Source organism: Echinops telfairi, unplaced genomic scaffold (genome assembly GCF_000313985.2).
Source record: "Echinops telfairi isolate 266 unplaced genomic scaffold, ASM31398v2 ScPeMD7_4;HRSCAF=17, whole genome shotgun sequence".
NCBI lineage: Eukaryota > Metazoa > Chordata > Mammalia > Afrosoricida > Tenrecidae > Echinops > Echinops telfairi.
The window spans coordinates 15626433-15645671 of record NW_022103900.1 but is presented as its reverse complement, the minus strand read 5'-3'; the positions used below and the strand labels follow the sequence as shown (position 1 = coordinate 15645671).

The 19239-nt window shown below is 40.0% G+C and overlaps 1 protein-coding gene across 1 annotated transcript in view; it reads right to left on the bottom strand.

Annotated features, from left to right (window-relative positions):
* The window catches only part of LY75 (lymphocyte antigen 75), a 114339-nt gene that overhangs the window by 60798 nt on the left and 34302 nt on the right, over positions 1-19239 (bottom strand). The window contains 7 exon segments of the mRNA XM_045298610.1: positions 6719-6861; positions 8798-8997; positions 15214-15383; positions 15525-15613; positions 16158-16268; positions 18389-18622; positions 18737-18771. Coding sequence (XP_045154545.1) covers positions 6719-6861; positions 8798-8997; positions 15214-15383; positions 15525-15613; positions 16158-16268; positions 18389-18622; positions 18737-18771 — 982 coding nt within the window.

The window sequence follows — 19239 nt, the reverse complement described above, 5'->3', positions numbered from 1 at the left end:
CCTGTTGGACAGGAATGCTGGCGATTAAAAGGGTTGTGTTGTTAGGTAAGTAGGTGCCAAGATAATGGAACCCTGAAGGAAAAAGGGACTCTATTGATGGATTATAACATGTCCTTCCTGCTATTTAATAGAGATATTCATCTACCGGGTCAGGATCATTGCCAGACTTGGGACTATTTGTATGGTCTTTCCTGTGTGCGTGTGTGTGTCTGTGTCTGTGTCTGTATCTATAGCCAGGATAGGCAATCACAAGGAGACAGTGATGGAACCAATGGTTCTGAGGGGGCACAGGAGGGAAGGAGATGGGGGGAGGTGAGCAGTGAGCCAATAATGATGGGGACAGGGGAATGGTAAGGGTTCTAAAATTGATGGTGAGGAGGGTGCAGCTTTCTCATTGTTTTAATTGAATTGCATCTGAGAGGAACTACTGAAAGGTGAACAATGGGTAAACATGATAGTGGGGCAGGAGGAAAGAAAGAAAAAAAAGAAGGAAAAAAATAGAAGTACATATAGATATGTATATATGTAAATATATAGGTGTATTTATTTACATATGTATATATATGTAAATACGGCAAGGAAGCAGATGAACTTTGGGCCTCTACTTAAGTCTTATGTAGGTACAAGAATGCTTTGTTTTAATAATGTGACATTGAAAGATATTCACCTTCCTGACACTATTGCTGAAGACCAAATGGGTGATAAGCAAATGTAGTGAAGAAAGTTGATGGTGCCTGGATACTCAAAGATGTAGCATTATGGTCTTAAAGACCTGGAGTTAAACAAGCAGCCATCTAGCAGGGATGCAACAAAGCCCACATGGAAGAAGCACACCAGCCTGTGTGATCATGATGTGTCGAAGGGAATAGGCATCAGAAGTTCAAAAACAAGAAATCAGATTGACATGAAGGAGTGTAGACAAAGTGGAGACCCAAAACCTACCTGTAAGACAACTGGACATTCCCTCACAGAAGGGCCACATGGAAGGGATGATATACCCAGGGTGCAGTAAAGCACTGATGAAACACATCAATATTGTCTTGTTCTTTAATATTTCCTCCCCTTACTACTATGGTCTTAGTTATTAATGGTCACCTCATTAATCTTGTGAGACCTGTGTATGTTCATTTGTATAATTAAGGTCATTTGATGTATGAAATCCAAGATAGATGAAACTTTCAGAAATAGTAATAGGAGTAATGATTCCCTGAGGGTATGGGAAGAGTGGTGGTGGTGGTGGGGAGGGGAACCAATAGCAATGTTGACTAGTTATACATATTATATATGTATAATGAATTATATATATTATACAAGTTATATATATTTTATATATATATATAACTCCACTTGAGGAAAATGAACAACAGAATTGTAGGTGAATGGAGACATTGGATGGTGTAAGATATAAAGGGTTCCTAGGGGTAGGGTGGAGGAGAGAGGGGATAAAGGGGAGCTGATCTCAAAGAATTCAAGCGGAAAGAAAATGTTTTGAAAATGATGGTGGCAGCAATTGTACAATTATACTTGATCTAATTGAATTATTGATTGTTATAATATCTGTAAGAGCTCCTAATAAAAACTTTTTTTAAAAGATGTACAGTCTTGGAAACTCAAAGGGGCAGTTATACCCTACCTGTAAGTTCATTATAAGTCAGAATTGACTCAATGGCAGGATTTTTGAGAATTAACTTCTTTATCTTTTCTTGATCTCAAGGAGGTGCATTTAATGCTTCATAAAAGAAGATTTTGACTATTGGTTTGAAGTCTCTTCTTTTCTTCATTTACTAAGAATGTATATATTACTTAAGTGTTTATTTATATGGTAAGCTGGGAATAAATGTTGAATTTGATGAGATACATTTCAGTACCAATTAGGTTGAGATTCAACCATTTCAAGAGGTAGCATGTGATCAAGAATCAGCAGTATTGCAGGAAGAAGCCCAAGCTGCACTGCGGTATTGGAGGTTCATTAACCTGTGCTTTGCAGATGGCACACACTCTTTCTTGCTGAAAGTGAGAACCTGAAATACTTATCACTGATATCAAAGACTACAAATTCATAATTCTTTGTATGTGAGACGCCTTAACAAAATTGAATATTTACTGCTGCTCTAATCCTAAACAATTCAGAGTTTTGAAGTCAGTTGGAATGAAATCTGTGGGCCTTGGCACGGATTCTTATCACTGTAATGAAAGTACAGCACGATGCACATTTACTGTGGGCCAGGCAGGTCCTGCTCAGGCGTGGACTAGAGGTTAGCACAATTGTCAGGAGTTGAGGTCTTTCTTCACTCAGACTGGTCAACTGCTCCGATAAGATACCTCAGGGTTCCTTAGGACATTACTAGGTACTTAATAAGCACTATGTAGGTATATTGTTTACTAATATTTACTTTTTCATTTCTGGTCTTGGAGTTGGCCTGTAATCCTTCTTTTTGTTTCCTTCTCTGAGAAGCTTATATCCATCAGGTTTTATGTAATGAGACTACTGAAATACACGATAATAATCTCTTCTTAAAACTTTGAAGACAATCACATACAGACTCCTATAGCCTCATCTCTTTCTTGGAAGATATTTTTTGTCAAACTGTTCAATATCTTTCAAGGTTACTGGGTTATTGGATTTCTACTTATCTAATCAATTATACATGAATTTATATATCCCTAGAAGTTGTGATTTTAAATAATTAAATACATATTAGCAAAGAAATGCACATAGTACTTTCACCAATTAGATTTTTTTTATATCAGATTGGTTTTATAATCACTTATCCAACCTTCCTTTTAACCATCTCTTATTTTATTCATGATGTTGATTTTTAAAATTCGTTTTATGTGCAGAGATCTAGATTTTGTATTTATATGTCAATTTTACTGTTTTTCTACTTTCAAATTCATTATTTTTAACATTTATCTCAATTATCTCTTATTGTTACCTTGGTATCATTTTGATATTTATACTCACGTTTACTTAAGGCTTATTTTATTTTGACAGTTTTATAACCTTTATTAGATAATCAGCAGCTAGTTTTCATCCACATTGACGGGAGGTTTTTGAAAGTGGTGACCAATGCATAGAGCTTGTTTGGTGAATCTTCATCCTCGTTACATTTCCTGGACAATCACACACGGACACAGCATGGGATCTTCCTGGTTCTTTGGCCCAGACAGCTTTGCTGAGCCTGGGGTTGATTCGAACATCTGGTGTCCCCATCTCCTTCGTGGCACACTTTTAAATCTCCTTGAGAGCCTGAGGACACGCTTCCTGAAAGCCCACGCCGTGGAAGCGCCTGTGAATGATGATGGGGTGCTCTCTGGTCAGGGCTTCGTGGATAGCAGAATGGCCCTTCTTCTCGTCACCTTTCCTTGCAGGACCAGGCTGGCAATGACTTCCTTCTTTTTATGGTTGAATCGCTCTAAGCTATTACTGTAGCTCCAAGTATAACTTGGGTATGTTTTATAGACTTCAGAGTGAATGCTGTTACTATCTCATAGGGTTTTGATTTAATTGTCAAAATAGTATTTAGCTTACAAGTGGATAGGATTCTATTTCACTTCTTATATGACCAATGTAATTTCTGTTTTTGGACATCTGAACTTTTCTTTTTGGCCTAATCGAATTAATATCACTAAGTGGTCCAGACACGGAGCATGAAAAGAAGAAATCTATCACTGTTGTAATCAATAAACAGAATGGCTCTTAAATCTACCTCTGTTCACCAGGAGGGGAAGGGGAACATATGGGGAGAAAGCAGGAACCAATCACAATGACCCTTATAACCCCCTCCCAGAGAAATGGACAACAGACAGGGGGTAAAGGGAGACATCGGAGAGTGCAAGACATGAAAAAATAATATATAAATTATCAAGGGTTCATGAGGGAGGGAGGGTAAGGAGGGAGGGCAAAAATGAGGCGCTGATACTAAGAGCTCAAGTAGAAAGAAACTGCTTTGAAAATGATGATGGCAACATATGTACAAATGTGCTTGACACGATGTATGGATGTATGGATCGTGATAAGAGCAGTATGAAGCCCCAATAAAATGACTGGAAAAAAAAATCAACCTTTAAAAAAAATCAACCTTGTTACAGTCAAATTTTCTAGCTTTTTTGTTAGTTTCATTAGTCAGTGATCAACACAGGCCTATAAAAGTCTCAATATTTTTACTTAGTAGAATATAATTTGTATTTTTGCTTTATATATTTTGATTCTCGAGTTTATTTAAGTTCTTAACTATCATGGTACATTGTAGGATGTACTTTTAATCAATAACAAATAGATTTCTCTCTCATTTTATACATTTTTACTTCAATGATACTTTATTATGGATACTGTGACGTGAGCTATATTTTCTTATTTTGGCTCATAATTACACAATGTATTTTTACCCTTCTTGTAATTTTTAACCACTCTAGTTGCTGTTTTATGTTAATGATTATTAATGAAAATGTTATATGAACAAGCACATAGCCAGAACAAGTAAAGTAGGTCAAGGAGGGATTGATTAGGGACTCTCCCAATGGGGAGTGAAGATTCATCTCAGTCGGCCACGTGCTACTAGAACTACTTTATCGCTGCTGTATGAAAATGCTGCCAGTGGTTTCAAATTTTAAAGAGATATTAAGATATGGATTTTGGGGGAAATTTCTCGATTTTGAAACATTCTGTGGCCCTTTCTACTCAGAAAACAACATCATACCCAATAAACTACACAGTTACCAACTAGGTTGGATTTTATTATTAAATCAAATTTAAAGTATTAGACTTAATGTAACTGACAATAGAGAAATTTGATATTTCCCCCTTTTTCTTTATGCTTGATCCCTTCCTTTGCTACTTTGTTTTTAAATATTTTCTCCTTTTTCCTTTTTGACCAATTTTTTTTGTTTTTTTAAAATTTCGTTGTGTTCTTGTTTTTTTTTAAAACCATTTTATTGGAGGCTCATACAGCTCTTATCATAATCCATGCATCATCCATTGTGCAAACACATTTGTTATATTTTCTATACTGGAGGCTTTTAAAAAACGCATTACATATTCAGTAAGTGGCACTCTTGAATTCTATTGTGCATTCTCTTCAAATGTATGTAAACTGTTTCTAAATGTGATTCTCATATAAAAGGAGGGATTTCTTATACTCTCACTTCTCAGAATCATTATATCCGATTTTATTTATTTATAAAATAATGATTTTGCTTATAAATAGTTAAACACCTGTTTTATTGAAATATTATTAAATTATGCTTCTCCTTCAAGATAAGATAGCTCCGTTCTATTTTTATAATTATATCAAGTATAATTACTTATCCTCGGATCCATATTTTTGTATTATATGCCCTTCCTTCTAATTCTTTTGTAATTCTTTTTATTTCTCAGCTGGAACATACCTTTGAAAATATTTTCTTTAAGAAGGGATCATACATCAACTGCTATCATCCTAAATGAAAAGAAATGTAACTGGGAAATAAAATGACTACATTGTTGGCATTTTTTTTAACCTAAAAAGTCTTTAGATGTCAGTTCTTAAATGCCTTCTTACATTGAATGTCCCGGAGAAGATGTCTAGCAGGACTTGTCGTTTTTGTTGTTTGGTAACCTATTTTGTCTATTTGTTATTATTCTTTACTGTTTTTCTTTGAAGTTTTGGGGTTGAGTCAAATGATTGTAGAAGAATCCAGCAGACTATAACCAAGTGTTGGTTTATTTTCCTCACTTTCCCCAGGTATCCTCTAAATTTTTGACTTCACAAATTAGATCTTTTTTCCATTAAGAACAGTGTAAATAAATAAAAATGAACTCATGAAGTTGAAGCACTTCATAGCCATGATTGTCCCCCAAGATCGGAAGGAAATGTCTCCCTTGCCTGTCTCATATCTCTGCACACAGTCCTCAGAGAAGGACTCAGGGACAACCACCAGAGACACTGTCACTCTGCTATTCAAACTGCAGTGGCACTTTCCTGCTGTTTCTGGAACATCACTCACATTTCTGTATGTTCCCATCCACACTGCACATTCCCTAGGTCATTTTCCATCAGAGGAGTTGTGTTAATTCTCCAATGGCATTTACCTATGGTTCCTCAATCTATTCTATTTCTTGTTTGCCAAATTACATATCTAAATCATAATTCTCACAAAAATCATATATATGAAATTCTTCTTATTGACTTAAGATCAACCGAACTCTTTTCTCTGGCATACAAGGACATCCCAATTCACAGAGAGAGAGAGAGAGAGAGAGAGATCCCGTTATTAAGAAGTCTTCATCAGGACAGAGACATTGGATGTGGGAGAACATCCGCACAAGGTCATCTGATATCCAAAGAATTCATGGCCATGCTGCTAATTACAGAACATAGAAAACAAAGGAAAATGCTCACAAAATCCTTATTGGTGGCAAATTAATTCATCACTGTCGCAGGTGAGACCACAGAAGCAGGAAGGGGCCGTGTTTGTGATAAACATACCAGGACATCCTAATTTCATACGGAAGTCTCATTTTGGAATTCTAGAATGTTGTCAAACGTTTCTTATTGTTCTATTGGAGTTGATTTCTCAAAGGGTGGGGACTAGTCATACTCCTCTTAACCCCTCATCCTGTCTTGTACATCAAGGGTGTTCCGCATTGAATAGCTGCGAGGTGTTCTAAAACACAGCAATTCCAAATACTTTGAGGACATGGACTTTAGCCCAGAAGTTCTCCTTCTCCAATCATTACCTGATCTGGTCCGTTAAAATGTGAAGGAATTCCTTTATGTCATTTGTATGACCAAAGCTAGGAAGATGTGCTCCAAGCGCTTGGCAGAATCTTTCAGCTTCTTCCCAGGTCCTCTTTCTCACAATTCTTTCTACGTGAAACAACTTAACAAAACATAGTGTTAATGCACTTCTGGCCTAATCATAAACAACTTACAGTTTTGATGTCAATTATACTCAAATGGATTCTTATCAGTCTAACGCAAAGGAAGGAGAACACACATTTACTGTGATACAGGCAGGCGCTGCTGTGTGGACTAGCAGGTAGCATTCAGGCCAAGAGTGGAGGTCTTCTCTCACTCAGAGAAGTAACCTGATCCCACAAGACACCACAGAGGCCCTGCATTCCTAGGCTCTGGATCAATAAAGTGAGCCAGTGGGTGGAGCAATGAAGGGGACAGTTAGATGCCCCGGTAGCAGATTTCTGCAAAGAACCTGCTAACAGTATAATTTAAAACAGTATAACACAAAGGAGGAAGACCTGCATACGCGCAGGGCTATCTTCTGAGGAGCCAACAGCTAGTCTACATTGGCACACAGATGCTGATGGCAAGATAAAGTTGGCCATGAGAGGCTGTTTCTTGAGTTTGTGATGATGACGAGTTTTAGAAAACGCATCATATATACTTGTTATAAAGGAAGAAGAGGACAATGAGAAGGAGGAGAAGATGACCCCGAGTAGATTGAACTATCGGTCGCGATTCTCCATGATCATATGTTCTTGCCCTGGCCTCTTGTTGGGCTGCACTCTGACTCGGAGACTGTCCATGGGACTTACTGCGATCACTGTGGTGTGAAGAGATGGGAGAGAGCAGCAGACTGATCGCTGGAACCTGCTAATGTGGCTGGGCGTCTCTTCTAAGGCTGTGCTCACTACAAGAAGGATGAGCCCAGGGAGCTGCTGCTCCTTCCATCTTGTCCCAGACGGAAGGGCATCAGACCCCGACCTGCAGCCTGGCGCCCAGCCCGCTAGACCCACAATCAGAACCCGAGGTCATCACTCAAGCTGAAACAGATCAGTCAAGCCCTAGATAACTCCAAGAATTAGAAATGTGAGCCTAGCTATTTGTTACTATAGCTGCTGTTTTGGTGGCATAGTGGTTTCATGTTGAGCTGTTAACTGAAAGGTCAGTAGTTTGAAACCACCAGCCACTCTGTGGGGCAAAGATGAGGCTTTCTAGTCCTGTCAAGAGTTGCAGTTTCAAAAACCCACAGGGGCAGTTCTATCCTGTCCTATGGCGTCACTAAGAGCCAGAATGGGCTCGAGGGCAGAGAGTGTGAGCTTTGGGATGTTACTGTTTGCTTGTAGAACAGATGGCTGTTGTTTCTGACTCCACTCACAACCCCAGGCTCCAGAGTATAACTGGACACCCCCCCCCCCACACACACACACCATGTTTTTTAAGGCTGGCATAGTTAAGGAAGCAGCCAGGGCTTTCTTCCACAGAGCCACTGGGCAGGACTGAATTGGCGGTTAGCAGTCAAGAACTTCACACGGCACTAGCAAGACTCCTTAGTTGACTTACATAATAAAGGAGTTTTTGTTTTTGTTTTCAGATAATAAAGCAGTTTTTGTTTTTCTTTTCATTTTACACTGTCAATGGCGATGAGAATTAGAGAATCAGAGAAGAATTAGAGGAAAAAGAGAATCATCAACCGAGTGCCCACATATCATGCAAGCCACCCAACTTCCCAGGATAAAACAATATTGTCTAAGTCAACTAAGGAGCCTTGCTAGTGCCGTGTGAAGTACTTGACTGCTAACCAAAAATTCACACCTGCCCAGTGGCTCTGTGGAAGAAAGCCCTGACTGCTTCCTTAACCACGACAGCCTAAAGAAGCCCGCGGAGCACACAGAGCGCACGGTGACAAGCAGGCTGACACCAAAGGCTCCATATGCAGGCAGGCAAGGCATGATGCCCGCAGGATGCCTCTGTCTGGTTGCATGCATCTATGGGGAGGAGCATCATCCACAGAAGGACACAGACTAGGGTAGTGGAAAGACAACATCATGCAAGGACCAAACAAGAATGCTATTTACCTTATAGCAAGAAAGACCTGAGGGGAAACTATGCCATCCATCCGGACAGGTGTCAGTAGGCTTAGGGGTGTCTTCCTCCTGCTCTGGGGGTCCGCTTACTTTCTTGCAAATTGAAAGTGCTCGGAAGTTTCTGCAGTCTTTCACCTCCCACTTTCCAAGTGACTTTCCTGTTGACATAGCTGCGCATCCACCTAGAGAAGCTGAAATGGCAGTGGAGAATTTCACTTAAAATGATAGTTACCAATGCAAGTCTGAATATTACCTAGTGGCTCCACTCTGAGTCACAGTGGGGAGAGAGACTAGAAAAGAAACTGGTGGAAAGAAACATGCAATTCAATATATTGTATATACTTGTGTAGAAGCTGAGTTTTTGGGCACAATTTTAATGCAGTTTTTTGTGGTAAAATTAGTGCCTCGGCTGATATTCGGGTGGTCTTATACTCGAGTATATACGGTATGAAAGTAAGAAGTTACTACTTGCCAGATACTACTCAAGAAGATTAAATTGCTCAATCCTCACAACAAACCTATCAAGTAGGGTCCATTGTCATAACTGAGGTACAGTATAAAGCACATGGTTAGCCTGTTAATAAATGGTTAAGCCAGGATTTCGAGTCTGGTGGCCAGCTTCCATGGGAGAAAGATGTGGCGGTCTGCTTCAGTCAATGTTGCAGCCTTGGCAGCCCTGTAGCGGACAGTTTTACTCTCTCCATTAAGGCTTCTATGATTCGGAACAGGCTTCACAACAGGGGCTTGGGTTTGGGGTTTGCTTCCAAAGCTGCACCTTAAATCACTATGCTGCTCAGGACAGTCTAGGTGTCTCAAATTGTAAACCTCAAAACCCAACTTGCCCAGATTCAAATCCAAAGTAAGCTCGGGTTCACTAGAGGTAGAAGATACTACATAGTAACCCACATTTGTTTATTGTATGGCAAAACATAGCCTCATTATTTACTATCACTTTGAAAGGCAGTATGTTGTCAGCCCCATTTTCCTTAGGATGAATAAAGGACTTGTTCACAAGGGCAAGTTGGGTGGAGTCAAGATTTGATGCAGATTGGGCTGGCGAAAGGCTGTGCTCCAGCAAAAGACTACTAAAGAAGAGAACAAAGCAGGAGGCCCCACATGCCCTGATCGCAAAAGCTGTTACCTGCCAAGGCAACCAGAACCGCCCAGTACCTGTACCGTGACCGACAGACACAGACCAAAAGAACAACATGCAGAATCTAGAAGGAAATCCATCCACCTATGGCTGGCTGACTCTTTACAAAGTGCTCGAAGTCAATAGCTGAGGAGGGGAGAGACAGTCCCCTTAACAAACGATGCTGGAAAAACTGGACAGTCATTTGCAGGAAAAGGAAACAGGACTCAAATCTCACAGTGTGATATAAAAACAAACTCAAGGTGGATTAAGAGCCTAAATGTAAGACCTAGAACTATAAAAATTACCAATTTGAACAATTGGAACACATGTACGGTCCTAACACACAACATAAATACACTATCAAACAACACTGAGACCACAGCAACAGCAGAAGTCCGGCTAGATGACTGGGACTTGCCAGAAATCAGACACTTAAGTGCATCTACAGATTTTGAGAAAAGTGTGAAAAAGAGAACACATAGATTGAGAAAACTTTTGGGCAATGACATATCAGACAAGGGACTAATCTAAAAATCTATAGAAAATTTCAACACATCAATAAGAAACAGACAAATGATCCAATTTTAGAAATGGCATAGGGCAGGAACCCAGGCAGACACCCAGGCCGTCAACAGAGCGATGGAGAAATGTTCGCAATCACTAGTCGTCACTGGTAGGGGCCATTGAGCTGGTCTGGAATCACAGCCACCCTCTGAGCAATGGAAGGAAACACTGCCCGGTCTCGGGCCGTCCTCACAATCGTGGTCTGAGCCCAGTGGTGCAGCCACGGTGTCCTTCCATCTCCCTGAAAGTCTTCTTTGCGCTGACCCTCTGATTGACCATGCATGGTGTCCTTTTCCAGTCTCACCATCTTTATTCCAGGGAACATTCTGGCTGTAGTTTCTCCAGAAAAGGAGTTGTTTGCTTTCCTGGCAGGCCCTCGTACGTTCAGTACTCTTTTCCAATACCGTGATTCAAACACATCGGTTATTTTCCAGTCTCTTACTCACTGCCCAGCTTTCAAAGGAATATGAGGCAATTAAAAATACCCAGGCTTTCATCAAGTAGCTCCTCAGTCCTCAAAGTGATGTCTGTGCTCTTTTAAAAAAAATATTTTAAAGAGGTCTTATGCAGCAGATTTGTGTAATGCAATAGGTCATTTAATTTCTTGACTATTGCTTACAAGAGCATTGATTGTGGATTCAAGAAAAAGGAAGTCGGAGACAATTTCAATATTTTCTCCATGTTTCATGTTATTTATTGGACAATTGTGAGGATATTTGTCCTGTTTACATTGAAGTGTAATCTATCAGCAAGTGCCTCAGTCTTCTTGCTTTTAGCAAGCAACACTGTGTCATCAGAACATTGCAGGTTTTCAATGCGCTTTCGTCCTCTCCGAATACAGTGCTATTCTTCATTAGTCCAGCTTCTTGGATGGATAAATACGGTGAAAGGATACAATCCTGACACAAACATTTCCTTAGTCATCCCCATCAATTCTCAACAAGGCCTTCCATTTCATAGCAACCCTATGAGGACTTTCTGAGGCTGTAACTCTTTATGGGAACAGACAGCCTCATCTTTCTCCTTGGGAGCATCTGGTGAGTTTGAATTGCCAACCTTATGGTTAGTAGTCCATCCATCACTCGCCAGACAGTGTAATGGGGCACTGTAGCCATTAGAGAGATACAGATATAAACAACAAGGAGATAATATCCCACATCAGGATTAATAGAAAATATTTTAATTAATTTATTTAAAAACAGAAAACAACAAATGCTGGCAAGGGTATGGAGAAACTAGAATCCGATCTTTCTGGTAGGCTATAAAATGGCGCAATCACTGTGAGTAACAGTAGGGTGCTTTATTAAAAAGTTGAAAATAGAAGTACTATATGATCAAATAATCCCAATACTTGGTATATATCTGAGAGCAATGAGAGCCAATACATGAATTGATATCTGTACACCCATGTTCATTGCATCAGTAGAAGAGTGATTAAACAAGCTGTATGGTAAGTAAACACAATGGAATTCTACCCTACACGAATGCAGTTATGAAACTTCAAAACACAACATGCATGAAATGGAGGACATTGTGCCAAGCAAAGTAGGTCAATCACAAAGGGACAAGTATGATTTGAGACCATGATTATATAATGTCAAGGAAGGTTTTCACATGAATAAAAGTACTCGTGATCAGGGATGGGGAGGGAAAAGGGGGTGAAATTACTAACTGGAAGTACCAAACCCCTGTCACTGAGTTGGTTCTGACTCACAGTGACCTCTATAGGGTTCCCAAGGCTTTGTAAGTCTTAAGGGGAGCAGACAGTAGAGGGACTGGTGGACTTAAATCACCAGGCTTTCAGCGAGCAGCCTGAAGCCTATCCATCAGGGACACGTATTCATTTGGGCGAAGGGGAAGGCTAAAAACAACAACAACAACAACAACAACAACAACAACAAACACACAAAGGAAAAAGCTGTGCTCCTTTTCCATTATACCACACTGCCTGACGTGAGTAGAAGACAAGAAGAGTCATTTACATTGAAAATGCCACGGACAAATGCTACCCCACTAGACAGAGGGCTATATGAGCTCGTGGCTCCTGTCTGTGGCTAGAAAGAAGAACAAAGAACTGGAAAGATAACGCTCTACCACCTGACCTGGAGTGCTATCATTTCCCTGTTCTGTCTCCTCCCCATGGCTTACCCGTGGAAGATTAAGCTGCAGGAAGCTAGAAGACACAATGGTAAAGAGAGCTTGATCGCCAACTTTCTGGTTATGGAGTGGAGGCAAACACCACTGTAGCCACTTTCTGAGCAGGTCTCTCACCACTGAGGCTCTGGAGAATGTGATTTTTATTCTGAGTAAAATGCTGGGCTGTCTATTTTTAAAACCTTCTATATTTTACATAGAATATTTCTAGTTTACATTGGTTTAACAAGGATTAATGTCTATGTTCTCCAGCTTCTTCTATAAGTAAAAAGATGGATGGTCTTCATGCCTTTTTCTGCATACATACAGAAGAGTCTAATCAGTAATTGTTTTGCAATGATTGAACTAATATAAAAATAAAAGTGGTTTTTCCCCCTGTGGAAAAATTGTTTAAGCAAGGAAATATAGTTAAAGGTTCACAACAATAATACTACTACTATAGGTGGTCCAGAGATGGCCACATCTGTTGTATTATCAATACACTCACATTTATAGTGGTGACCACAGGTTACTAATATTGTGGGGAAGTCCCTATTTCAAATATTGTGCTTGATTATAACACAATGTCTGTGTTAGGAAAACAATTGTCTTCAGGATCACATTAGAAAAGCTCGAGAAAAAGTGAGGAACGTAGGATGCTTTCTAACTACTGTCTCATAAAAAGTCAAATCTTTTTAAAAGCACTGGATTTGAATTTAGGAGAGCTAGAATCTATTACTTCAGTAACTAAGTGACCTTTGTCAAGTAAATCTCATGTGTTCTAAGAATCTACAGTTAATTAAAGTCAATGCTTTCTGTTGGTTGGGAAAGATTAGCCAATTTTCAGAATGAATTCAGGCAGTTCCCGGCTTATCTCTTCCAGTGTACATGTTCTGGTCTAGCCGGATTTGTAAGGTAGAACTGGGTCATGATGGGCGGGAGAAAGCATTAAAGAATTAGAGAAAAGTTGTATATTTCATCGGTGCTATAGTGCATCCTGACTGGTTCATCTCTTCCTTGTGACCCTTCTGTAAGGGGATGCCCAGTTGCCTACAGATGGGCTTTGGGTCTCCACTCTGTGCTTCCCCTCATTCACATTGATATGATTTTTTTGTTCTGGGTCTTTGATGCCTGATACCTGATCCCATCGAAACCTCATGATCACACAGGCTGGTGTGCTTCTTCCTTGTGGGCTTTGTTGCTTCTGAGTTAGATGGCTGCTTGTTTATCTTCAAGCCTTTAAGACCCCAGGCGCTATATCTTTTGATGGCCAGGCACCATCAGCTTTCTTCACCACATTTGCTTATGCACCCATTTTGTTTTTGGTGATTGTTTCGAAGGTGAGCATCACAGAATGTCGGGCTATTAGAACAAAGTGTTCCTGCATTGAGGGAGTATTTGAGTAGAGGCCCAATGTCCGTCTGCTACCTTAATACTTAACATATAAATGTATGTACATAGATCTATTTCCATATTGTTATATATAAATATACTTGCATATGTACATGCCTGTATTTAGACCTCTATAAATGTCCTTTGCCTCCGAGTTCTTTCCTCTATTTCCTTTTACTTTACTCTTGGAGGACATAAATCTTTATGGGAGCACATAGTCTTGTCTCTCCCATGGTGGGTTTGACCCTTTGACCTTGCTGCTAACAATCCAAAATTTATCCTAAAACACCACCCAACTCATTATTGCCCTTTAATGTTATGTAAATTTGCCCTCACTTTGAAACAATGGAACCTGTGAGTATTCACAACAAAATTTTCATCTCTGCCACCTTCACTTGCAGCACATTTGTGTAACTTTTAACTCCCTGTAAAGATTTGAAGATTTTTCTTGCACTCGGAAAACACAAAAGCTCACTGCCATCTAAATTATACCAATTTATGATGACCCTATAGGGCAGGGCAGAACTGCCCCTGTGGGTTGCTGAGACTGTAGCTTTTCACAGGAGTAGAACGTCCCTTCTTTCTCCGTTGGAAGGGCTGTGGCTTCAAACTGCTGGCCTTGCAGGTAGCAGTCCAATGTGTAACCACTACCCCACCAGGGTTCTCTCTTGCACGCAAGTCAGGTTAAATAAAAACTCTATGAATTTATTGCAACTTCCCTACAAATTCGACTGAAAGACACACTTTAGAATGGATCTCTTCATAATACTGGGATGGATTCCCTGCTTACTCTTATCCATGGAAAATAATGGAAAAAACACATTCTATTTTGGAGAAAGAAGTTAAAAGCAGAGAGATAAAAATACTAACAGCGAAACCACGTGACTTCTACATTCTATTTTATATTTCTACAGAAAAGCAAACAAACAAGTGAACACAAGAAACCTCCAATGATGGCTTGAGCTGGTGTTTCTGAGAGCTGAATTGTCTAACTGCTTTTATTGGGCTCGTCCCAGGGACTTAACAGGGAACACACTGCTTCTACTGATGGTTCCACAGTTAGACTCTGCTTCTGAAGATCACAAGTTCCCTCATATTTCAAACTTAACTGAAGCACATCACTGAGAGATGTTGCATTTCGCCCATCTCTGTATTTTACGATTTTAAACACAGATGTATTTACCTGGCTCAAGAAAATTCCAGTTGGAAAAAGTTACAGTTCGCTTCATTCCACCTACACTTGCCCAACTGTACTCTCCACTCGAATCTACATCTCTCAGGCCAATCCAGAAGTACTGGTTCAGAAACTTATCCGACCTTTTAATCATGTCATTCAGGTATTCTTGCTCAAATCTGCAAAGGGAGAGTTAAATTAGTAATTGCTTTACTGGGATTAAATTCAGTCGAAGGTGTACATTTTCCTTAGGAAGAAGGCTGTTTGTCAAAGGAATCCAGAATTCAAAGTTCACCAGTACATTTTGCTGATGGGCACACCTGCTGGTGATAGTGAGATTGCAATTGGTTCCAAACGGGACTTTCTCCTTGTAAATCTTGTAGCAGGTCTGTCCATGCCTCTTCCAGCCCTAAAGCAGGAGAGAAATAGGGTCACATCGCTTTCCAAAATGAGGACGCCCGTGTAGAAAACCACGGTGCTGGACCCTGATCACGTCTTACAACTTGCAGAGGCTGAACACCTGGCCGGTGCATTCATTTATGTAAGGAGGGTGGGGTACACGTTCATAAACAACCTCTACCAGACGATGAAACTGTGCCAGTCAGAAATTGCAGCTTAATTCACTTGACTCGTCTAACAGGTGAATTCTTTTTGAACAGGAATAATAGCATTAAGTGGAGAAAATAAATATATCAGCATTTTGGATAGTAATCCTATACATTTTTATAGAAATGTACAAATAATTATCTCTTTTGTTTAGAATTCCTTTTGTTCGCACACAAGATCTAAGGGATGCTGTGATTCACTGACCTCTCATTTTCTCTAATGTAAATGAACAGAAGCTGTTAATTTCTTCGATCTTTTGAGTCTGAATTACTTAAGTTTCAACTCTCATCCCTAAGCAAGAAAGCACAATAATGCTTGGGAAAATTTACACAGAGTCGTTAACATACCTCATTTGAAGGACACATCGTATCAGAGCCCGGATTATTTACTTTTTCTCCCTCTTTCTTACAAACATATTTCAGCTTCTCTTCACATGATTGGACTTTCCACTGACCTAGCTTTGAAAAAAAGGGGGGTGAGGGGGGAGTTTGCTTACAAAAGAAGTTATTTCCTATATACTTAGAAATGAACTGTGATATATTTTAAATCAAGGCAGTTTCTTTTCCCCAAACACTGATTTGTGAAAGAATGATTACAAGTGAAGGGGTACATCTGAGAACACATTTCTAAAAAATGGTACCCAATAGTCCGGTCACAGTAAGTCTCGCGGAGTGACCTCAGCATTGCTTCAAGGTCCAAGTGGGAGAGAGTCTCATTTTCTTATAAGAATTACAGCAAGACTATCAAATGACAGTATAGAAGCTGAAGAGAGGGGACTGTAATCTACCAACAGTTGCCAGCAAGCTTGTATTTGTCTACACGACCTGGTCAGAGGTTTTCCACAGGCTCAAAACTTTCGGAGGTGGTACCCAATCTCCTCCTCTCCATTTCTTTTTGTGGAGTGATGTTAGTTACAATAGCTCCGAATCATTCTAGAATCAAAAGGTTTTTTTCCAACTCTACCCCAGCCTGGACTTAAAATTCTCTTAAATATATGACTCAACATTACTTTCGCTTAACTAAGTCATTTTGTTTTTTAATGAAGTCTGTATTAAGTCCAATGTGATCCAGATCAGTGCCCACTGTCCATTGTTAGGTGCTGCTGGGCGCCTTCTAACCATCAGTGACCAGAGTACAACACTGTCCAGCCGGGCCCCATCCTCGCCAGCCTTGCTGAGCCTGAACCCGGTGCTGCAGCCACACGTCAACCCATCTGACTGAAGCTCTTCTTTCTCGCTGACCTCTGCTGTACCAAGCATGGTGCCTCCTCCAGGGACTGCCCCGCCTAGTAACATGTCCAAAGTAGACGCGCCAAAGTCTCGCCATCTTTGCTTCCAAGAAGCACACGGACTGTGCTTCTTCCAAGACAGATCTGTCCCTTCTGGCAGTCTGCGGTACATTCCATCTTCTTTGCCAACACCATAATCCAAATGTGTCAACTCTTTTTTGGTTTTCCCTATTAATCGCCAGCATGCATATGAACAAGTGAAAATCCCACAGCTCCAGGCAGGCGAACCTACATCGTCAAAATGGTATCTTGGCTATTTAGCACTTGAAAGAGATCCTTTGCAGTGGATTTGCAATATGTCATTTGTTTTTTTTTTACTGCTTTTATGGGCATTGATTGTGGATCCAAGTAAAATGGAATTCATGCAATTTCAATCTTTTCTCCATTTACCATAATATTGCTCATTGCTGCGGTTGTGAGGATTCTTGCCTGTATACTGAGGCATAATCCCAACCGAAGGCGATTTAGCCTTTTATCTGCATTGTAGGAAGTCATAAATTCATCGCATACCCACAAGATCTCAATTTCCTCTTTGGTACTCATCTAAAAGCACCTTGGAAATCTTTTAAAATAGAGGGACATCCTTTTGAAAGCATCTTCAATACCGAAACAGGTTTACACAGGCACAGCATTTACTGCTTCCACTGTCAGCCTCTTCAGAACTTTGTGGGGCACAGTCAACCTCCTAAACAATTAGGGGTCCACAGGCATGTGACACCAATAAAAATATAAGAGGAACATATATCCTTGCTGTTCAAAACGCCCTTAATTACAGTATGTTCCATACATGTTTAGGCATTCTGAAGGCTAAGATGAACTGTGACAAAGTTAGACTTAATCTTTTATGTAGCTTTTTAATATCTTAAGTTAAGATAGATATAGAATTTTATAGGAACATGAACTCAGAAGAAAGGATTTTTTTTCCAGTTTAAACTGTGGCTGTAGGCTAAGTAGCCTAATGATAGCAGAAGGGTGTACAGAGGAACTGGGTGTGGGAGAAAGCAGATGATCAGATCCATCAGGGTGGTGGTGGTTCTATGAGTGGAATATGAGTTTTATAGGGATTTGGGGCTCTTTTATTCAGGCCAAAGCAGATGTTCCCACACAGGAGGTGAAGTGGTTATATAATAATTGCTTGGGTTTTCCCGGTAGCTCTAAGAAAGACAATCTGTAACTTTTTACTATATTTCCTAGCTTATATATCAATATCCCAATCAAAGTATTCTCAGTAGTATTTTGCACATAAGGTGTGGCAATAAAAATAGAAATAAACTACAGACAGTTGCTTACCTTTCCTAAATAGCAAACGCAATTGGGAGTCTTATTGTAGGGAACATTTGGCTCATTCTCATCCCAATATGTTAGAGTAACTTCAGTACCATCTGACCACTGAAATAAAGTTGGTATGTTCATGTTCTTAAGACCTGTCCAGATTTCTTCTTTGGCATCTTAGAAAAGAAGTTATTTGTTTGGTTTTACTGAATTACATACTTCAAAATGTAGACCATTACTGATTTTTACAGTCTGATAGGGGGTTTAAAGACCTTTATGGCATACTAAACTCTTGGTAAGATGTTCATGAGGCTGGGAGGCTGGGCACGGAGGGTTTTACAGGTCCCTTATACAGGTAAGGTAGACAGGGAGATCAGCTATAGGTGATTGACATCTTGCTTAAAGAAATTTTGCTTTATGACAATTTCGTGAAATTTAACAAATGCCATCTACATTGCAACTAATTAAGAATATTGTCTGCCACTGGCCTGAAAAACGAATACTGCCTTTCAAATAAGCAACTATGAGGGGGCTTCAAAAAGTGCATGGAAAACTTCCTTCATCTTTTCAGTGCATCTTTCCATGAATTTTTTGAAGTCCCCTGGTCCATAGTCCTTGGCAGAGAATAACAAGGACTCACTCAACAGTTAGCACCTGTTATCATAGAAGTCTTGGTTGCCCCTGGTTACCATGTTCAGCTGCCACCCACAGATTAGCAGTTCCAACCCACTGCTGCTCCACAGGAGGAGCTTGTCAGCTCCTATAAAGATTTACAGTCTCAGAAACCCTGTAGAGCAGCGGTTCTCAACCTGTGGGTCGCGACCCCTTTGGGAGTTAAATGACCCTTTCACAGGGGTCGCCTAACCCAT